This window comes from Dipodomys ordii, unplaced genomic scaffold, assembly GCF_000151885.1.
Source record: "Dipodomys ordii isolate 6190 unplaced genomic scaffold, Dord_2.0 Scaffold102, whole genome shotgun sequence".
Taxonomy (NCBI): Eukaryota; Metazoa; Chordata; class Mammalia; order Rodentia; family Heteromyidae; genus Dipodomys; species Dipodomys ordii.
Genome location: NW_012267318.1, coordinates 6348332 through 6367632, shown reverse-complemented (window position 1 = coordinate 6367632; position 19301 = coordinate 6348332). Strand labels below are relative to the sequence as shown.

General features: G+C 41.7%; 1 protein-coding gene across 1 annotated transcript in view; it reads left to right on the top strand.

Moving 5' to 3' along the window:
* Positions 1-9447, top strand: part of Stard13 (StAR-related lipid transfer (START) domain containing 13) — a 114304-nt gene extending 104857 nt beyond the window's left edge. The window contains exons 10-14 of the mRNA XM_013027324.1: positions 251-365; positions 1713-1934; positions 2835-3052; positions 5380-5556; positions 7779-9447. Coding sequence (XP_012882778.1) covers positions 251-365; positions 1713-1934; positions 2835-3052; positions 5380-5556; positions 7779-7896 — 850 coding nt within the window. The 3' untranslated portion in view covers positions 7897-9447. The remainder of the gene's footprint in view (positions 1-250; positions 366-1712; positions 1935-2834; positions 3053-5379; positions 5557-7778) is intronic.
* Positions 9448-19301: the final 9854 nt, after the last annotated feature.

The following is a 19301-nucleotide window of genomic DNA, read 5'->3' as shown; positions in this document are numbered from 1 at the left end:
GATTAATTTCTCTTCCCACAGTTCTTTTTGCCCTTGTATTTTTCCAAGGCTTTTGGCTGTGGACTGTCAGACTGTCTGCCTTGGAATATCTGAGACATGTGGTCATTGTTTTCATTTGGAAAGGAGAAAAAGTCTGGGGTTTGGATATGCTGTTCATCTGGGGATGAATAGCATACAAAAGGGATATGAGCTGGGGAATGGAAAACACTTTGGTTCGGGATCTGCTCAGTACACTCTCATGCAATTACAGAGTCAACCAGAAGAAATATGCCACTGGAAAGCCAGATCAAAAAGACCTCAGCGAGAACCTGGCCGCAGCTCAGGGGCTCGCCCACATGATCACCGAATGCAACAGACTTTTTGAGGTGAGTGAAAAAAGGCTCTACTCACCTTTTAGGTCTCAGAATTAGGGTAAGATGGTCATTGTTTTTATAGTTTGTATCTGTTTGCTCCTGATTTTTCGGTGACAGTAGTACACCTTCTGACGTTGATCCTTGCCTCCAAGAAATTGAGGCCTTGATAGCTAAAGACACTTGAGGTCACTGTGATGATGGTGTTCCCTCAAATGGTTCATTGCCTTCCTTTGTCTGGCTCAAAGCCAGAGGGCCAGTTATATTTGAGTTTACCACAGGATCTTACTAGGCTTCACATCTATGGGGTGTGTGTGTGTGTGTGTGTGTGTGTGTGTGTGTGTGTGTGTGTGTGTAAGAGAGAGAAAGACAGACAGAAAAAAGAGTAATATTGGTTACTGAGCATCAGTGACAGCACCTGATAGCCACAGATATGTAAAGAATTAAGAGACTGCTGGGTGCTGATGGATCACTCCCATAATCCTAGCTCCACAGGAGGCTGAGATCTTAGAATCATGGTTCAAAGCCAGCCCAGACAAATCTGTGCAACTCTTCCTCTAGTTAATCAACAAAAACCTAGAAGTGATGGTATGGCACAAAGGATAGAATGCTAGCATTGAGTGAAAAAGCCAAGCAAGGGTACAAGGCCCTTAATTCAAGACCCAATATTGGCACAAAAAAAAAAACCAAACCAAATAGCAACAACAACAAAGAAAACGATCTATAGTAAAAAGATTCGCTTTCTGACAAAATTCCATATTTCTAGAATGTTAAAAAGCATATGAAGTGTCATAAAACTTAAAAAGTTACTTCAAGTTTTGCAGCTACTTTAGCCAAAAGAATCCTAAGCAATACAGCTAAAGGTTAGCATAGAAACAAAACCATATAGAAATAAACACACATGAAAGCATAGAAAAAAAAAAAAGAAGGCAATATCTAACACGCGTCTGTGGTAAAATTGACACCCATCAGTGAGAGAATGTACCAGAAAGGTCTGCCTCTTCCTAAGTCACAGCTGATGTTTTCCTTAACAATGTAATATGTATTAAGTTTTCTCACATGGAGTAAAGTTGTCTGAACCCACATTCTGTTAGAGTAAATAAAAATGAATTAAAGGAAAAATGGAAAGAATGATTGTAGAATCATTACAATGTTTTCAATAATAAATATAACATTGGAAGCAAAGTTACATTTCCTAACTTTAGGAAGGCCCCTCTCAGCCTTGGCACTGATCTTAGAAAAACATCTCCAGCCCTGTGGCCCTGGGCTTGTTGCTCAAACCGTGGTAGTTGATGAAATGACTTTGCTTCTTAGCATTTCTTTAGCTCCGTGCATTGCTCTTTCAATCTTCTTTTGGCTCAGGTTCCACATGAGATGGTGGCCCAGTCTCGTAGCTCCTATGAAGAGGCTGAGATTCATGCACCAACGCTGGAAGACTTGGGGACACAGCTGGAGGAGAGTGGGGCAACTTTCCATACTTACCTGGAGAATCTCATCCAGGGCCTTCAGAAAGAAGCCAAGGAGAAGTTCAAAGGATGGGTCACATGCTCCAGCCTAGACAATACAGACCTTGCATTCAAAAAGGTAATCTCACACAACCTCCATCTCCCCACAGGACTGGCTTATGCTTCTGCCACACAGGTTTGTCTATGGTGCACCTCCACGAGCCGCTTAGGCCCCTGCTTCATTCAGAGACCCTGTCTAGAAGGCTAAGCAGCCCAGCAGCACACAAACAGGGTCCAGACTGTAGAGAAAGACTTTGGATCCTCATGCTGCCCAGACCCCTTTGCTGGGTAATATTGACAGGTCAGAACCTCTGTCTTCTCACTTGCCAAAATAGACTTTCTAGAGTACTGTGGCCAGAAGAGGGCTGTGTAACAATCAAATGGATGAGAACTGAATCTAGTGCCCAACACACACCACACACTGTGTGTATTGGTGGTAGTTAATTTTGATTATCATTACTCTTAAGCATAGAGATTAAAATGGTACAGTATCAGTGAAGGAAGGGATAACATTGTCCTCCAAAAAAATAATGTACTCATTACCTGACTTATGACAGTATAACCTTAAGAATAATAATAATAAAATTAGATTTAAAAAAATTTAAAAAGTCAGGTGATGGTCGCTCATGCCTGTAATCCAAGGTACTCAGGAGGCTGAGATCTGAGGATTGTAGTTCAAAGCCAGCCACTGTAAGAAGGGAAGTCCACGAGATTCTTATCTCCAATGAACCACCAGAAAACTGGATGTGGAGCTGTGGCTTAAAGTGGTAGAGCACTAGCCTTGAGCAAGAAAAGTTCAGGGACATAGCTCAGGCCTGAGTTCAAGCCCCGGGACCAACAAATAAATAGGAAAAAAAGTAACAGAATCACTCCTATACTTTATTATAACCAGGGATTTTTTTTTGAACACTTGATACAGTAGGCTAAGGTTCGATGTACCCCCACAACCTCTTCAGCTCTTACTGGTGTCTTTCCCAAGGTGGGGGACGGGAACCCCCTGAAGCTGTGGAAGGCCTCTGTGGAGGTGGAAGCACCCCCCTCCGTGGTGCTGAATCGCGTACTGAGAGAGCGTCACCTGTGGGATGAGGATTTTGTGCAGTGGAAGGTGGTAGAGACTCTGGACAGGCAGACGGAAGTTTACCAGTACGTGCTGAACAGCATGGCCCCCCATCCTTCCAGAGACTTCGTGGTTCTCAGGTAAGCCTGATTCCGCGGTTTATGAGGCCCTGTTCTAAAAGCAAAATAGGGGCTGCAGATTTAAGCACTTCTCAGAGTCCTGCCCTCCTAAATCCAGTCTCCATAGGGAGCACTAAGGCCGCCCTGACTTTGCTGTATTTATGCCTGACTTCCTGCTTCTTCACCCAATTTACAGCTCTGCTCCAGCTCTCCAGCAAGGCCCCTCTCCATGTGGAGCACACACTTTATTAGGCTATAAATACCATTCATTTCCTCCAAACAGAGGCTCCAGAAGAGCTGCTGCTTGTTCAGTGGCACTTTCTGCCAAATTATGCAAAGCAAATCGGGCTGGCTTTTCTCCTGATTCTTGCCTTTCTCTCTGGGGAAAGCAAATCTTCACATTGTGAATAACTAAAACAGGAGTGTGTGTGACTTTAAACCCTATGTGCTTAACTTTGCATGTTCATAAATAATTACCTGCATGGAAACACCTGCACAGGTGTTAGTGTGTCAGGTCCTAGTGTGCCAAGACACTGGACATGCAATCAGATTGCAAGTTTGCTGGCCCCTGTGGCTGCCACTGAAATACTGCTTCTGATTTGCTTCTGAGTTGAGTTCCAGCCCTCCCCTCTAGGCTGGGAGTGGAATGTTCAGTAAATATTAGGCAGTTTACTCAGTCAAAATGCAGTATTTCATTAGAAAGAACAGGGCTTGGGAATATGAAGAATCTGAATAAAATGTAATTAGATCGATACATCCTTTTTATTAAAAATGTAAGCAAAACCCAGTCTGCTCTCATGGATCACTAATGTAAAAGGAATCACTACTGAAATCTTCAAATGTGTATTTAAAATGTTTTCTTGATGAAACTAGTATTGACTATAACAAAAGGTTACTTTTCACTTGCATTCTTTATGGCTTTGGTATTTCTCCTTGGGACCTTGTCATTAAGGGTGATTGTTCCCAAAGTATATGTGTGTGTCCTCATGACCTTGAGATCCTGGTGTTATAAGGGTGGGCTATTACCACAGTTATTAAGACATGAATCATCTTGGGGAGTTAACTTTCACACCTTCCTTCTCACAAGCAGAAAACCTAGGATTTGCCTTGGAAAGCAGCTGTGGGGTAGAACTGGCCATAGTGGGTCCTCTTCTTTCCTGGAGAGGAGTCCTTACATAGAACCTCCCTCTTTCCATCCATGCAATCTATCAGTAGTCCTTGGTTAGTACATCATTGTATCAGCTTTACCACAGGCCCTGCTGCAAGCCCTGCAGCCTGGGTTTATATTTCACTGGAGAAATAAAGTCAATAGGAAGTCAATAGAGCCACATACCAGCAACTCCTGCCTGTAATCCTAGCTACACAGGAGGGTGAGATTGGGACAATAGTGATGCAAAACCAGCACGAGCAGAAAAGTCTGTGAGATACTATCTCCAAAATAATCAACCAAAAAGGTAGCCTGGAGATTTGGCTCAAAAGTAGAGTACAGGCCAAATGCAGGTGGTTCACCCCCGTAATCCTAGCTATTCAGGAGGCTCAAATCTAAGGATAACAGTTCAAAGCCAACCCAGTCAGGAAAGTCTATGAGACTTTTATCTCAAATTATCCACCAAAAAGCCAGAACTGCATCTGTGGCTCAAGTGGTAGAGCACAAGCCTTGAGCAAAAAAGCTCAGGGACAGTGCCCAGGCCCTGAATTCAAACTCTAGAACCAGGAAAATAAACAAATAAAGTGCCAGCCTTGAGCAAGCAGGTCAAGGGAGAATTCACACACACACACACACACACACACACTCAGGAGGCTGAGATCTGAGGATCACCATTCAAAGCCAGCCCAGGTAGAAAAGTTTATGAGACTCTTACCTCCAATAAGCTACTTAAAAATGCTGAAGTTGGAGCTGTGGGTCAAGTGGTAGAGCATTAGCTTTGAGCAAAAAAGCTCAGCGACAGCATCTAAGCCTTGAGTCCAAGCCTCAGGGCTAGCACACACAAAAAAAATAGAATTGACTGAGGCCTGTTCTCAAAACTCTAAGCTCACTTCTTCTATAACAAGCAGGCACTTCTACAGAAGATCAGGATGGGACCTCGGTTTGTGGTCCAAATGCCAATCTGAGGCCTGCAAAGACCATTTCCAGCCTCTAAGTCCTAAAGCTGAGACCCATGCTTTGAACTGCGCTCTCCAGACTTCATACAACTTATGGAAACCATTAGCTTAATTCAAGCAGCTAGCATTCGGAACTGCAGCCCAGATTTTTGGCAGGAAAATCTAGGTAGAAACCTCAGCTCTTGGGTTCAGGTTTTGCTTTCTTTCTCAGCCTAACTCTCATGCGTGGCTTGTTTCACCTCCAGGACCTGGAAGACTGACTTGCCCAAAGGAATGTGCACTCTGGTGTCCCTTTCTGTAGAGCATGAAGAAGCCCAGCTCATGGGCGGCGTGAGGGCAGTGGTGATGGATTCTCAGTACTTGATAGAGCCGTGTGGTTCTGGCAAGTCACGACTAACCCACATCTGTAGGATTGACCTGAAGTAAGTGGCAGTCCACACAGGACCGGTGGGGCTCAGGAGACTCAGCACACAAGGTCCATTGACCACCACCTGCTTGTCATCCCAGTTGCTTACTTCATTCTACCGCTTTCCTCACTGCCATGGACAAGATTTCATAGAACATTACATATGCCTCCTCTCTCTTTTCCCATTGCCTTAAAGTCTGACATTTCTCCTGCAGCCTTTGCTCCCTTTTTTCTTTTTTTCTAGTTTATTGGTTTTTAAATGACAAGTAAAATTCATGTGCACTTATAGAAGAATACATTGCAATATTTTGCTATACCATATGCATGATGGGATCACCAAATCAAGCTATTAGCATATCTCTTACTTCACATACTCAGTTTTTAGAAGGCAGCTATGATCACCACTATACCACCAACGCGCCCGTCAGTTTTTGTTAAGTGAACACTGAAGATCTTCTTTCTTGGTAATGATGACAAACACAACCCCCTTGTAATACAACCACCCATGTTCTCACCCATTTGTGGAAACCATTAAATCAATCTTGTGGAAGAATGGAATGGAGTTGCCACCATTAGAGCCTGGGAAAGGCAAGAGGAAAAAGGAGAGAATAAAATCTTATAATAAAGGTACCAAAACATGAGGTGGAAGAGTTAAAGCCCTTCTGGTTCTTCCTTAGCACAGTAGGGTAACTATTAGTTAACAACCTAAAAAATATTGCAAAATTTTACAGAATTCCAAACATATAAAAATGATAAGCCAGGTACCAGTGGCTCATGTGTTTAATCCTAGCTACTCAAGAAGCTGAAATCTGGGGGTCGAGGTTCAAAGCCAACTCAGGCAAGAAAGTTTGTGAGACTCTTACCTCCAATTAACCAACAAAATGCAGGAAGGGGACCTGTGGCTCAAGTGATAGAGCACTAGCCTTGAATTAAAAAAAAAAAGGCAGGCTGGGAAGGTGGCTCAGTGGTAGAGTGCTTGCCTTGTATGCATGAGGCCCTGGGTTCGATTCCTCAGCACCACATTAGCAAAAAAGAAACCGGAAGTGGCACTGTGGCTCAAGTGGTAAAGCACTAGCCTTGAGTTGAAGAGCATAGGCCCCATGACCGGCCCCCCCCCCAAAAAAAAGGTTCAAGAACAGTACCTAGGCCCTTAGTTCAAGCTCCAGGATGGGCACACACAAAAAAATTAAGAAATCTACTTACCGTGACTTGATTACACATTGTATTAATGTATTGAATGTCCTCCATAAATGTAAGATTTTTTAAATTAAGAAATAGCTATAGTTTCCACATTATACATAAGGCTCTTGAGCTCATTAGTTATAACTCTCAATCCTAACCCCTACCCCATGAGTTCCATACTTTGGTTCCACATATAAATGAGAGCATGTACTATTTGTCCTTCTATACCTGACTTAATTCATTTACCTTAACATCCTCCAGGCTCATCCATGTTGTGATAAATGACAGGATCTCCTTCTTTTCAAAGACAAACTAGTATTCCATTGTATATATAAGCCACTGGCACAGTGTTTGTACAGTGTATGTATAAGCCATTTTCCTTATCCATTCATTCACCAAAAGACACTTTGGTTGATTCCATATCTTGGGTATAGTGAATAAAGCTGTAGTGCACACAGGAATGGAGAGTATTCATCATCCCTATTTCAGTTCCCTTGGATATATATCCAAAGGATATATATAGCTGGATCTTATGGGAGTTTCTTTATTTTCTATTTAGTCCTCACTTACATCTCTGTACTTAATGCATAGAACACAGAGAGGCACACAGTAGATGCTTGGTAAATCTTAATTTCCCTTCTCTTACATTTCTTTTTTCCCTGTTCCCATTTGCTGTGCCCTCCAATTGTATCTATGAGAAGAAATTAACTTATCAAACTCCTTGGGGGCATTCATGTTCCTAACACAAGTTCTGTGTTTAAGCATAGGTCAATGAAAATTTAGTTTTCTCAGCAAATTCTAGATTCAGGGTAAATCACCTCATTCTACCCCCAAGGAGTGCTATCATTTTAAAGCACAGAGTGAATGCTTGGCAGCCAAGGCATTTGCAAGATACCTGCTTGTGGACAGGAGTCCTCAGCTCCTCAAGGCAGCAGCCCTGAGTGGTTAGCAAGTGTTCTGGTGACCTGAGCCCAAGGACAGCTCTGTCCTCCCTGACAAATTGCTGTAATTTGGAAAATGACTTTCTCATTTCCTTTTTGATTTCTTTCCCTACAGAGGTCACTCCCCAGAATGGTACAGCAAAGGCTTTGGACATCTTTGTGCAGCCGAAGTCGCCAAGATTAGAAACTCTTTTCAACCCCTCATTGCTGAGGGTCCCGAGACTAAAATCTGAGTTTTGCTCCATTGTGACATCAAACTCAGGGAACAGGAAGTGAACCCAATACTTAGAGCTGAGAGCGTGCCCATGAGAAAGCAAGAGGGAGATGAATGTGGTTTAGTGCTTAGAAATGCAAACACTGAGAAGTCAGAACGTCGATGCATGAATTTTCTGAGAACTTTTCTAGCCCTCCTGGAGATGGCTACATCCCTACTAATATAATATTTTTTTAAAAAAAATCAGAACCTATATCTATGTTACTTAAAATTAAATGGATTATGCCTTGTGTGATGCCTAATTTGCTATTTAAAGGCTTCTAAGAAGCATATACTTAACTGTAAATAAATATATTGTATCATATGTACATATATGGGGATATCTCTACCTTTACTGTATATATGTAAAATATTGATTTTATATACAATTGACTGACTCCGTGAGTCCCTTCCTCACCCAGCTCTTACCCAGTAACTCTGGGCCCTGTCTCCCTAAAGTCCTATAAGCTGAGTAGAGCCTGCTGCTAATGCCATGGTGTGACAAAGTCTAATCTCTCCATTTGTCCTGATGTCTAACCAAAGATCAGCCACCAAAGGAAAATGGCATTAAGAGCTTTCTTATGTATTTGGACAACTGGTTTCAGTTGTTCAAAACTAAAAGTGGGCTGTTAAGATACAGCAAAAGAAATATTTACTCCTCTTTAACCCAAAGCAGTAGATGAGAAGTCATTGCCAAATTTAAGACTAGATTGTACAAGTTTCCCCTGTATCATACTATATGCAATTTCAGTGAGATGTCAGTTGGACCACTGGAGTCAACTCAGTGATAGAGGGGCTGAATACCTGTTCCTGTCCATATTCACAGCCAAAGGGAGCCTCTGTACTGTCTCAAGTTTGCGCTGATACTTTTTCATAATGTTATTAAAGTCTCTTCTATTTGACCAGTGGCCTGCCTATATGGTCACAGTTAATTGACCTTTTCTTCCCAATGTATTGCACTGAATTTGACTCTGGACACCAGACAAAGGGAGATGGTAGTCCCTCAAGAGTCCTGGCTCATCGCAGCTTCAGGGAATTTATATTTTGCTATATTTGATACTCTTAAAATATAATTCACTAAAATCTTACAATCTGAAAGACAGGGTTATTTTTTTACTAACATAAAACCAAAAGTGTATTCTTTAATGAGTCTTAGGAAGTATAAATGGATATATGAATTCCATGTTTCTTCATTAGCCACCAGCTCAAGCTACCTGTGCATTTGACCCCCACCTTATTTATTACTGTATAAACTAAGCAAATTGATTCTTCTTTGAACCAATTCTGAGTGGATGTGTTGCTTTGACTGTAACTCAACAAGTGTAGAGGGAAAGATAATTTATTGTGCTTGGTTTCATGGAGAAAGATTTCTTTAGTTGTTTGACAGAAATGGATATCATGATTTAGAAACTGTCTTGGAGGAGGGAAAATGTGTTTTCAGTTTTATTTTATGCAATGTCTATCAGAAATGTGCAATTGTTTTAATGAGAGGAATAAAAAACACTATGAGTTTGATATGGTGCAAGGAAAATCATACTAGGAATTGTTCATTCATGTGTCTTCCTAGGACATGCAGGCAGAAACAAATTCTCTTCTACCACAACATCTGAACTGTGTAGGTGGGATTGCATTTTTAGGCCCTGACACTATCATTGGTGAAGTTTAATCTCAGCACTGGTCCTGCCCCAAAGATGGGGCACTATGTGTTTGGAAAATAGGATGGGCACTGGAAGACAAATGGTATTGTGTCCCATTAAGCAGTGTTCCTCAAACTCTACACAAGGACTAGATGGACCTAGAGAAATAAAAACAGATATGGAGGGCTGGGAAGGTGGCTCAGTGGTAGAGCATTCGCCTTGCATCCTTGAGGCCCTGGGTTCAATTCCTCAGCACCACATAAGCAGGAAAAAAAAAGCCGAAGTAGCACTGTGGCTCAAGTGGTAGAGCGCTAGCTTTGAGCTGAAGAGCTGAGGGACAGCACCCAGGCCCAGAGTTCAGGCCCCCCCCAAAAAAACAGATATGGATTTATTTCTGACTTCCTCTCTCTTCCAATGACCTGACTTTTGAAATTTTTATACATCTACTAATCCCATCACTGTTATCTAAAAACATGGTGCATCTTTTAAATAAAGGAAAAAAGTAGGGGAGGGAAAAATGATGCATCAAGCTTATCTGTCAAGTACTACAGTATTTTATTCCTTGTTATCTTGCCATTGGAAATAAAATATGATATTACATTTAAATATTATATTTATACCTCATGTATATTTTTTACCTCAATTGTTGTTATCAATCATAAATTGTAAATAAATCATTGCTAAGGCAAATAAATTTATATATATTAAATATTTCCTATTTTCTATAAAATAAATGGTGAATTTCATGTTTCATTCTACAAGTGGAAAGTGAGTTTATGAGGAATATTTCTTGGGATTGTCTGTGGTCAAAATTGTCTCCAAACTACAAGGAGTTTCTTATCAACAGACATTCATTAACTGACTAGATGTTAACTAACATAGATCTAAGACATGAAAGTGATGGGTAGGGATTTATTAAGCTCTTTTTAAATCTGAAGATTTATAAAAATACATTCATAGTATTTCAACCAAATTTTTAGTGAATTCATCAGCTACATTTTATTTTTTTAATTAATAAGTTTTTATTGTAAAAATACCATACAGAGGGGTTACAATTACATAAGCAAGGTAATGAGTACATTTCTTATCAAGCATTGCTGCCTCCTCCTTTGTTTCCCCTTCCCATCCCTTCCACCCTTCCCACCCCCCCACCCCTGACCAAAGTTGTAAAGTTCGTTTTTCAACATAACGATTTGTACATATCATTGTTGCAATGGGTCCACTTGTATCCCTATTAAAACAATTTGTTTTTTCCTTCCCCTCCACAAGTTATACCAACATCAAATACAGTGAAAACAGGGTTATACCATGGGGGAGGGACATACAAAGCAACAAAGAAATCATCTTATAAATAGCTACATTTTGTTTTTAAGTGAACCAGAAATGGAAATTTGCTGGGCACCATTGGCTCATGCCAATAATCCTAGTACTCAAATGCCTGAGATCTGAGGTTCATGGTTCCAAGCCAAGTTGGGGCAGGAAAATTGTGAGACTCTTATCTCCAATTTACCACAAAAAAGCCAAAAGTAAATATATCTCTCAAACGATAGAACACCAGCTTGGAGCTAAAATCTTAAGGGGCAGCACCCAGACCTTGAGTATAAGCCTCAGTGTGGCAAGAAGGGAACGGAAGGGGAAAGAGAAAAGGAAGAAAAGAAAAAAGGGAAAGGAAGAAAAGTAAAAAGGGAAAGGAAGGGAGAGAGAATTTTGAAAGAAAAGAGAAAAAGAAGGAATAGAAAAGGAAAGGGAAGGAAGACAGAATAGAAAAGGATGAGAAAAGAAAAGAGAAAGGGAGACTTGCAATTGTACCATGAGACCAGGGAAAGTAGCCGCCAATGACTCTAAGCCCTTCCTCTTTGACATTGTATTTGGTTCCTGTAGCCTTTACTTCTAAAACTCAACAAAGATCCTTTAACCAAGCACCTGGAACATTCTCAGCTATAGGCTTCAAAATCGCAATAGCCCCAAAGACCACATGACCCATGAAAAATGATCCCACTCTGCTTTATCTTTCATCCCTTGTCCCCATATACTTGAAAGTTTTGCTTTCATACACAAAGGAGGGATTCAGTGGCCTCCTTTCCTCTTCTGTGTGAAAGAAGAGAACATGGCAGGCTCCATACAGCCTCTGGCCACAACTGTCCTCTCAGAGTGTGTATCATACAAATACAAAGTTGCTTAGAAACATTTGTTTATAAAATTCTTACATAGGAAATTGTTCTGAGGTTATGTCTTGACACTTGTCACAGAAAAAGTCATGTGACTTACCAAGAAGATACTTAAGGAGACAAAATTAGACCCGAAGCGAGTAAAGGGTCACATGCTGTCACAAAAATGAAAAGTCACTAAAAGAACAAATACCCACCATTACAACATAGTTACAGTGTTGCGAAGCTGTGAAGTTTGAAAGACTGATAATGGGCTACTTGTGACACTTCTTAGGCAGACTACATCCTATGCAATTCTTTTTTTAAACTGTACACTTCCATTCTAATAATCCCACCCATCAGGTCACTTCCGTGCGTGGCCCACAACTTCCCTTTGTACAACTGAGCCTTAAAATTCCTCTGAAGTGTACCTCTGAAGCCAGAATTCCTGCAGATGGCATTTACTAACTTAGCACACATTCATTCAACCCGGAATAGGAATGGTAGGTACAACAGCTGACAGAGGTACTGATACAAAGACAATATGATATAACCTGGAACAAATCATACATTGTTAATTCTCATTATTCTTCAAAGTTCTATAACATCTCTACAAACACTGAATTAGTGAATACTAAACCATTCCTCCTAAGAGAAACACGGGACTAGTTTCCTATGAGCCTCAGGTCACATTTCTGTAACTTAGTTACATTGTGTTTTTGTACAAAAGTGTGTGTGTGTCTGTGTCTGTGTGTAATGCGACTGTTAATATTCTATCCTTTGGCTTCACACTAATGCTCTAGATAGTTGCTAAGCAACTGTTCTCTCTCTAATCTATATACCTAGCACCCAGCTCACCTACAATGCTTTTTATACTACACTTGTTTTTTGTTGTGTGGTTGGTTGGTCACTTGGTTTATTGCTGTTTTCAAGATAGAGTCCTGCAATATATCCCAGGCTAGCCTTGATAATCCTGCTTCAGAATCCAAACTGCTGTTTAATTACAAGTATGTACCACAACACCTATCTTGCTACACTTTTTCAGTTTGTCAACTCACAAATTCCAGAGAACAAGAACCCACACACTCATGTGTCACTTTCTCTTCACCTTGTTAATAATTAATAGTCTATTTAGTCCTTAAAACCCTACTAGGACACCATGCCTTCCATTAACATTCCTGACCACCCTTCTCAAATTCACTTATTTCTTTATATATTTCTTTTGTTGTGCAAAGCATAGTTCCCTTAGTTATTCATTAGTAACTCTAGGTCTTCCATTAGACTATAAGCAATTGAGAACCTAAACCAGGTCTTGCTAACTCTGAAACCCCATCTTCTTGTATACTTCCTTCTGTGGTGTTTTGTAAATGTTCATTCCAATGAATCAGGCCTAGGAAAACTGTGTACACAAGGGTTGGACTCAGAGAAATGATCAGAATTACATGGGGACACTGGAGAGGACAATTGCACTTTGCATTTTGACTACTTCAGCTCTCTCCAAATGGATGGAGACTTAGTTGACCTTCCAAAAAGCTAAACATGAATGTTTCTTACATGTGCACACATGCCTGTTTACTATGCACAGAAATTTGACTTGCTCATCCATTCACCAAATATAAATCGAGTATTGATGGTATGCCCAGATATGAAACATAGATATTCAATAAATAAAACACACAAAAGTTCCAGTCCCCATGAAACTTATGCTTTTCTCATAGTGAGAAAACAGCCAAGAAGTAATGTAATACTTGACCAGGTTTGTTTGTTTTTTAAAGGCAGTGGGAGGTTTTTTAGTTACAGATAAGATGCTCAGAAGAGGGTGAAGAAGTATTCAAAATGACACCCTGTCTGGGTATTTTCTTCCTGCCCTATTGGAGCTGTAGGTGGAAATAGTCAATTCGTCAACTTGCTGAGCACCTACTCCCTATAAAGGAGCAGAACAGCAACCCAGACAAGTGGATGTTTAAGAACCACACACGCTCTATGCTATATCTTCCCAGCCAACTGGACGTCAGGGCTTGCACAATGCACAAATGCTAGATTCTTGCATGTCCAGGACCATAATATCAAATGCTATGCCTGAATGGTAATAGAAAAAGCCCCTACTTGCATTGATTGCAGAAGCTAGCACAGCTCACCTGTCCCTGTCCTTCAGGAAGATCTCAGACTACACACTCCCACTACTCAGCTTTGGTTTCTTCCTTGACCCCCACAGGCTGCCTAAGCTATTAATGACCTTGTCAGCTCATTGTCCTCATCCCCGCAGCTCCCTCTGGTTTTGTCATACTGACACCCTACACGCTGGTCCAAGCTCATCACTGGATCTCCACAGCACAGCTAAGACCTGGCTATCATGGGAATGACTCCAAGTATGAATCAGAAGAACAAAAGCATGTGTAGAGCTTAACTGAAAGCTGGTGACAAAAGCAGTTGCTCCTGGAGTTCACTGACCAAACCCTGACCAAAGAGGCCCTTCTCTACCCAGTCTGTCCCGTATTAGCCTCAGCTCCAAATGTTGCTTTGGACAGGAGTGTGAACATCTGACTCCTCCCCAAGAGAGTGCTCTTCTTCCCTGGCATGACTTAGCAAGATTCAGCTTCCCTGGAGAGAGAGAGAGGGGTCATGTGGGCCCAGAAACAACCCTTCTGCCCACCTCATCATCTTAGAGCACTTGGGGAGGAATGGTGAACGAAGGATCTCAGCTCCATCTCCATCTCACGCTCAAATACCTCCAAGCCCATATGCTACGAGGAACCCAACCGAGATGGGAGTGGAGATGGGAGATACCAGTTTACCCTGCAAGAAGACCAGCTTTCATCTACTTCTCAATGGGGTGTGAGTCAGCCCAAGGACTGCAGGAGGTAATTATACCATGGATCAGCATTGACTCATCTCCTAGAATCTCCTTATCTTCACAGGAAACCCTTCTCCAACCCCTTTGTGTCCTAGAACACAGCTGAAGAGACAGCCCTTCCAGCCAGCAGTGAGAGGAGACTGGGGGAGGAGGAGGTGGCAACTGTACTGTGGCTTGCCTACCTGCCTGCCTTCTCTTTCTTGGTTCCATGCAGCAAAGCTGAGCAGGTCTCTATGAGTACCATGCTGTTCTAGATCACCTTCCTATCCCTGGGTATAGCAATCATCCCACCCACTGAAAAAGCCAGCTGATGACATTTTAATATGAATGAGTTTCGGAGTACTCCACTATCTATTTGCATAATTAAGCCTTTTATCTCTTTATTGGGAATCAGAGGCTTTGTCTCCTGTTTCAGGGATTCTAGGCATCAGCAGGTAGCTGAGAGCTATTTTCAGAATAAGTTTGAAAATTAGTCTACAACATTAAATAGGAAAGTCAACCTCACCTTGTCCTCTAAGATGATGAGGTGGGCAGAAGGATTGTTTCTGGGCCCATATGACCCCTTTCCCCAGGGAGGCTGGGCACTGTCTTGGGGTCAGAAGGGCTTCTCCAGGCAGCCTCCTCCTACTGGGCTCTTCCTTCAGCTGGTTTTTCTCCTTTTATTTGTTCCAAAGAGGTTCAAATCTCATTTTTGTTCTTTTAGGTGAAACCCTTGATGCCTTCGTTTTGTTGTTGTTGTTCTTGTTTTCTTTCAGATTTTCCACCCCATTAAACATTTGCTGAAGATATTTGGTTTTGATCCTGTAGGGCATAGCTTTGTCAGATTCATTCTACAACAGGAAAACCCAGGGAACGGCCTGCTTAAGGAGCCAGAGATGATCGCTAAGGGAGGAGGGGTCCTGTCCTGGGGTCCTGCTACCATGGACAAGAGGTAAAATCAGCATGTGAGTACTTTTAGGGATAACTGCCTATTCTGAGAATGTGGGAGGGCTGTCCCTTCCCTTTAAATGACTGTTAACGACGCCTTCAAATATGTATTTTCTGTTTCAGGTAAGGTCCTCCAGTGAAACTTCCAAGAAGCTAAACCTCCTGAGTCTTTCTAACTCACACTGTTGAGGAGACCTAGAATGAACTTTGCTCTGTCCAGAAGCGTTCTCAATTGCCTGTTTTTGAACATGCTACATGGCCTCAACAGGAGCATGCTCAGGAATGCTCCGACCTCTGCCTGCGTGTGAGAATGACTCCTACATGAATATGCATGAACTGTCCCTGATAAAACTTCCCCTTGCTTTCTTTGTTGGGATAGGCACTGCTTTGAGGATCATCTCCCATATGCTCCTTACTTGCTGTAAGATAACTTTCTTCCCTGTTGGTTCTTCTGATTGTACTTACCAGTTTCACATTCACCAAGGAACAAATCCATTGCATTCCATTACAGTGTAACGAAGAACCAACGTGAGGAGCAACAGGCAGACATAAAAACACGCAAGACAACTAGATCCTTCTGCTGTTCATTGGTTTTCCTTGTGGTTCTGTTACTCCCTCATCTACAGGAGGTTATAGATAGAATGATCAATCCTAACTGAGCCACAGGTATAGTAGTACCCCCTTTATCTTTGCTTTTGTACTCCCTGGTTTCATTTACCTTCAACCAAATGCAGTCTGGAAATATTACATGATGTATTCCAGAAATAAATAATTCATGTTTTTTTCTCTATTTTATTCTTTTGGAACATGTGAACAATTCAATAAAACATGTGAAACAAGCAAGGACATGTTCAATGCCAAAGGACCTGGGCCTGGGGCGAGGGCATGAGGGGCCTGGCCCCTCTGCAAACAGTGTGGGTTTATAGGTAAGCACTAAGGAGCTACATTTAGATGAACGCAGACAGGGCCCAGGACCACAGGACAGGGCCCTCAATGACATTGGCAGTTGTCTGAGACAGTTCTTGGAACCCAAATCTATGGAGGGCAGGGCAGGGCACCCCCCCCCTCGCCCCTCCACCTCCTTCCCCATAATCACAGGGAACAGGTGTAAACTCACAGACCCCTCAAGGCACAGAATCACTGGAAAGGGTTTGGGGTGGGTGCTGGTCAGGATCTGACAGTTTTAAATAAGTTTATGTCTGAAAAAATCATGGGGTTTATATTGAATCTTGTTCTGAGTAGCCATCCCACTTGGTCTCACTCCAAATGAGAATTCTCCCTTTGTCCAGTGTAGGCACATTGTACTTGCTACCCTCCCATTAGTCACTAACCATATTGATTATCAGACAGACTGTTGCAGAATTGTTATTGTTATGGAATCTTTTCCTATGGCTAATTTATCTACTACATGTTATTATAAATGTGGATGTAAATAATAGGAAAATAATACATGGTATACAGAGAGTTTGGTTCCATCCATGATTTTGTAAGAGGTACTAAAAGCCAGTGGCTCACGCCTGTAATCCTAACTACTCAAGAGCCTGAGATCTCAGGATCATAGTTCAGAATTAGCCTAGGCAGGGAAGTCTGTAAGACTCTTATTTCTGGATAACTACTGAAAAGCTAGAAATGAAGTTGTGGCTCAAAGTGGTAGAACACTAGCTGTGAGCACAAAAGGTCAGGGACAGTGCCCAGAACCCGAGTTCAAGCCCCAGGATCAGCACCCCTACCCCCCCCCAAAATGGGGGGGAAAGCTGCTTTTCCTATCAGGTTCAGTCCCATCACAGGGCCTATGAGTTAACCAAATCAAGAGAAAAGCTTAGTTTCTCTGTTTCCACTTTTGTATAAGTCTTTTGCTTGAAACCATTCTCTCTAGAATCACTTTTCAGTCACCTTAAAATCTGGAAAAGACAAGAATTATCACCATATATATCTTTATTGGGACCAAAACTACCTCTAAGGAACAATACAGCTTCGTCAGAACTGATTACCTACCAGGCAGCATTGACTTTTTCCCCCTGACCACTGACAACAGCAATAACAATTTCTCTGAAACCACTCTCAAAATAAGGAATGAAATAATGATCCATCAGGCCATACTTTGTCTAGGACTGTTTAATAACTATGCATACTTCTATTCCCTTTCTCCTAGATATTTGTCTATATAACTTAAAACTCATATCTGGCCTAGTGCCAGAGGTTTATGCCTATAATCCTAGCTACTCAGGAGTCTGAGATCTGAGGATCTCAGTTCAAAGCCAGCCTGAACAAGGGAGTCCACAGGACTCTTTTTTTTTGTTTTTGTTGTTTGTTTAACACATTAGGCTTGGTCTATGAGACTAGTATCTCCAATTAACCACCAAAAAACTTGTTAGGGGTAGAGCCATGGCTCAAGTGATACAACATTAGCCTTAAGCAAACCAAAAAGTGGAAGGACAGTGTGCAGGCACTGAATATAAGTCCTAGGAGATTCCCCTTCACCCACGCAAAAAGCCTCATGCCTATACCATAAGACAGCTAAAGATGAGCTGAAGTTCTGTATAACTAGGGCATGCCATGCCTTGTAATAAATCTCCTTCCTCTACCCTTCACGATGTCTTTATTTGACCAGTGAGGGTGAATGTCCACTGATACTGAGAACTGGCTTAGGGTTAGAAAATCTGGGTTTCGGTTTCAGCATCCGCTGAGAGATTTTGGAATATAACCAAGGATAGGAGAAAATTCCTGTTTTATCTTCTATGGAGATGGGCAATTCAAAGTTATCCAAAGTTATCCAAGCATCTAAATTTAAATATATACTCTAAGGAGGAGCCTCCGTTCCTGGCTCTACTGAGCTACCATCCATGAGGCTGAGCTTCAGCCATCACCAAAAGGAATACCCACAGCAGAACTCTGCTTATCTTTTCTTTATTCCTTTTCCTCCTTTTCTTCCTTCCTTCCTTTCTTTCTTCCTTCCTTCCTTTCTTTCTTCCTTCCTTTCTTTCTTTCTTTGCTTTCTTTCTTTCTTTGCTTTCTTTCTTTCTTTCTTTCCTTCCTTCCTTCCTTCCTTCCTTCCTTCCTTCCTTCCTTTCTTGTGTTTAGTATTGGGGCTTGAGTTTGGGCTTATCTTTTTTACCCAAAGCTGGTACTCTGTCACTTGTACCACATCTTCACTTCCAGCTTTTTACTGATTGATGGGAGATAATTATCTCACAGACTTTTCTTCCTGGCTTGGTTTGGGATTGCAATCCTCAGGTCTCAGCCTCCTGAGTAGCTAGGACTGCAGGTGTGAGCCACCGTCTAGCTCTGCTTCTCTTCTCAAACTGCATGAAGCAGAACACTCAGGCTCAAAAGAAATTTGGAAGCAGGAAAGGAAAGCAAATATCTTCCTAGTTTCTTTTTTCTTCAGTTTTCAGCAGTTCCAGGATAAGCCCACAGTGTATTTACACAGAGCACATACGAAAATCCACCAATTGAATGGATAGGAACACTAAACCAGCTCTGTAGCATCTCAGACACAACTCAGCAGTCAGTCTCTTGGCTGCATAGCTTTTGCTTCAGAAGATGAGGAGACTTTCCTGATCTTCCACATAAGTCTCAAAGTCCATATTTAAAAAAAGCCAACTTAGTCTAGACCTGATGAGTAGATTTTGTTCCAGACTCTGACGCAAAGCAGGCGTCAAGAAGGATACTCAGATGCAAACTAAGGACATTTCAAACAATAGCACAGGCAGCAATGCTGCTGCTTCCTGGGACCGAATAGGAATGGGAGGAGGCTTCATTTCTCTGAGAAGGCAGAAAAACGTTCTGTAATTCTGGCTCAAGGGTTGACAGTGCCAAA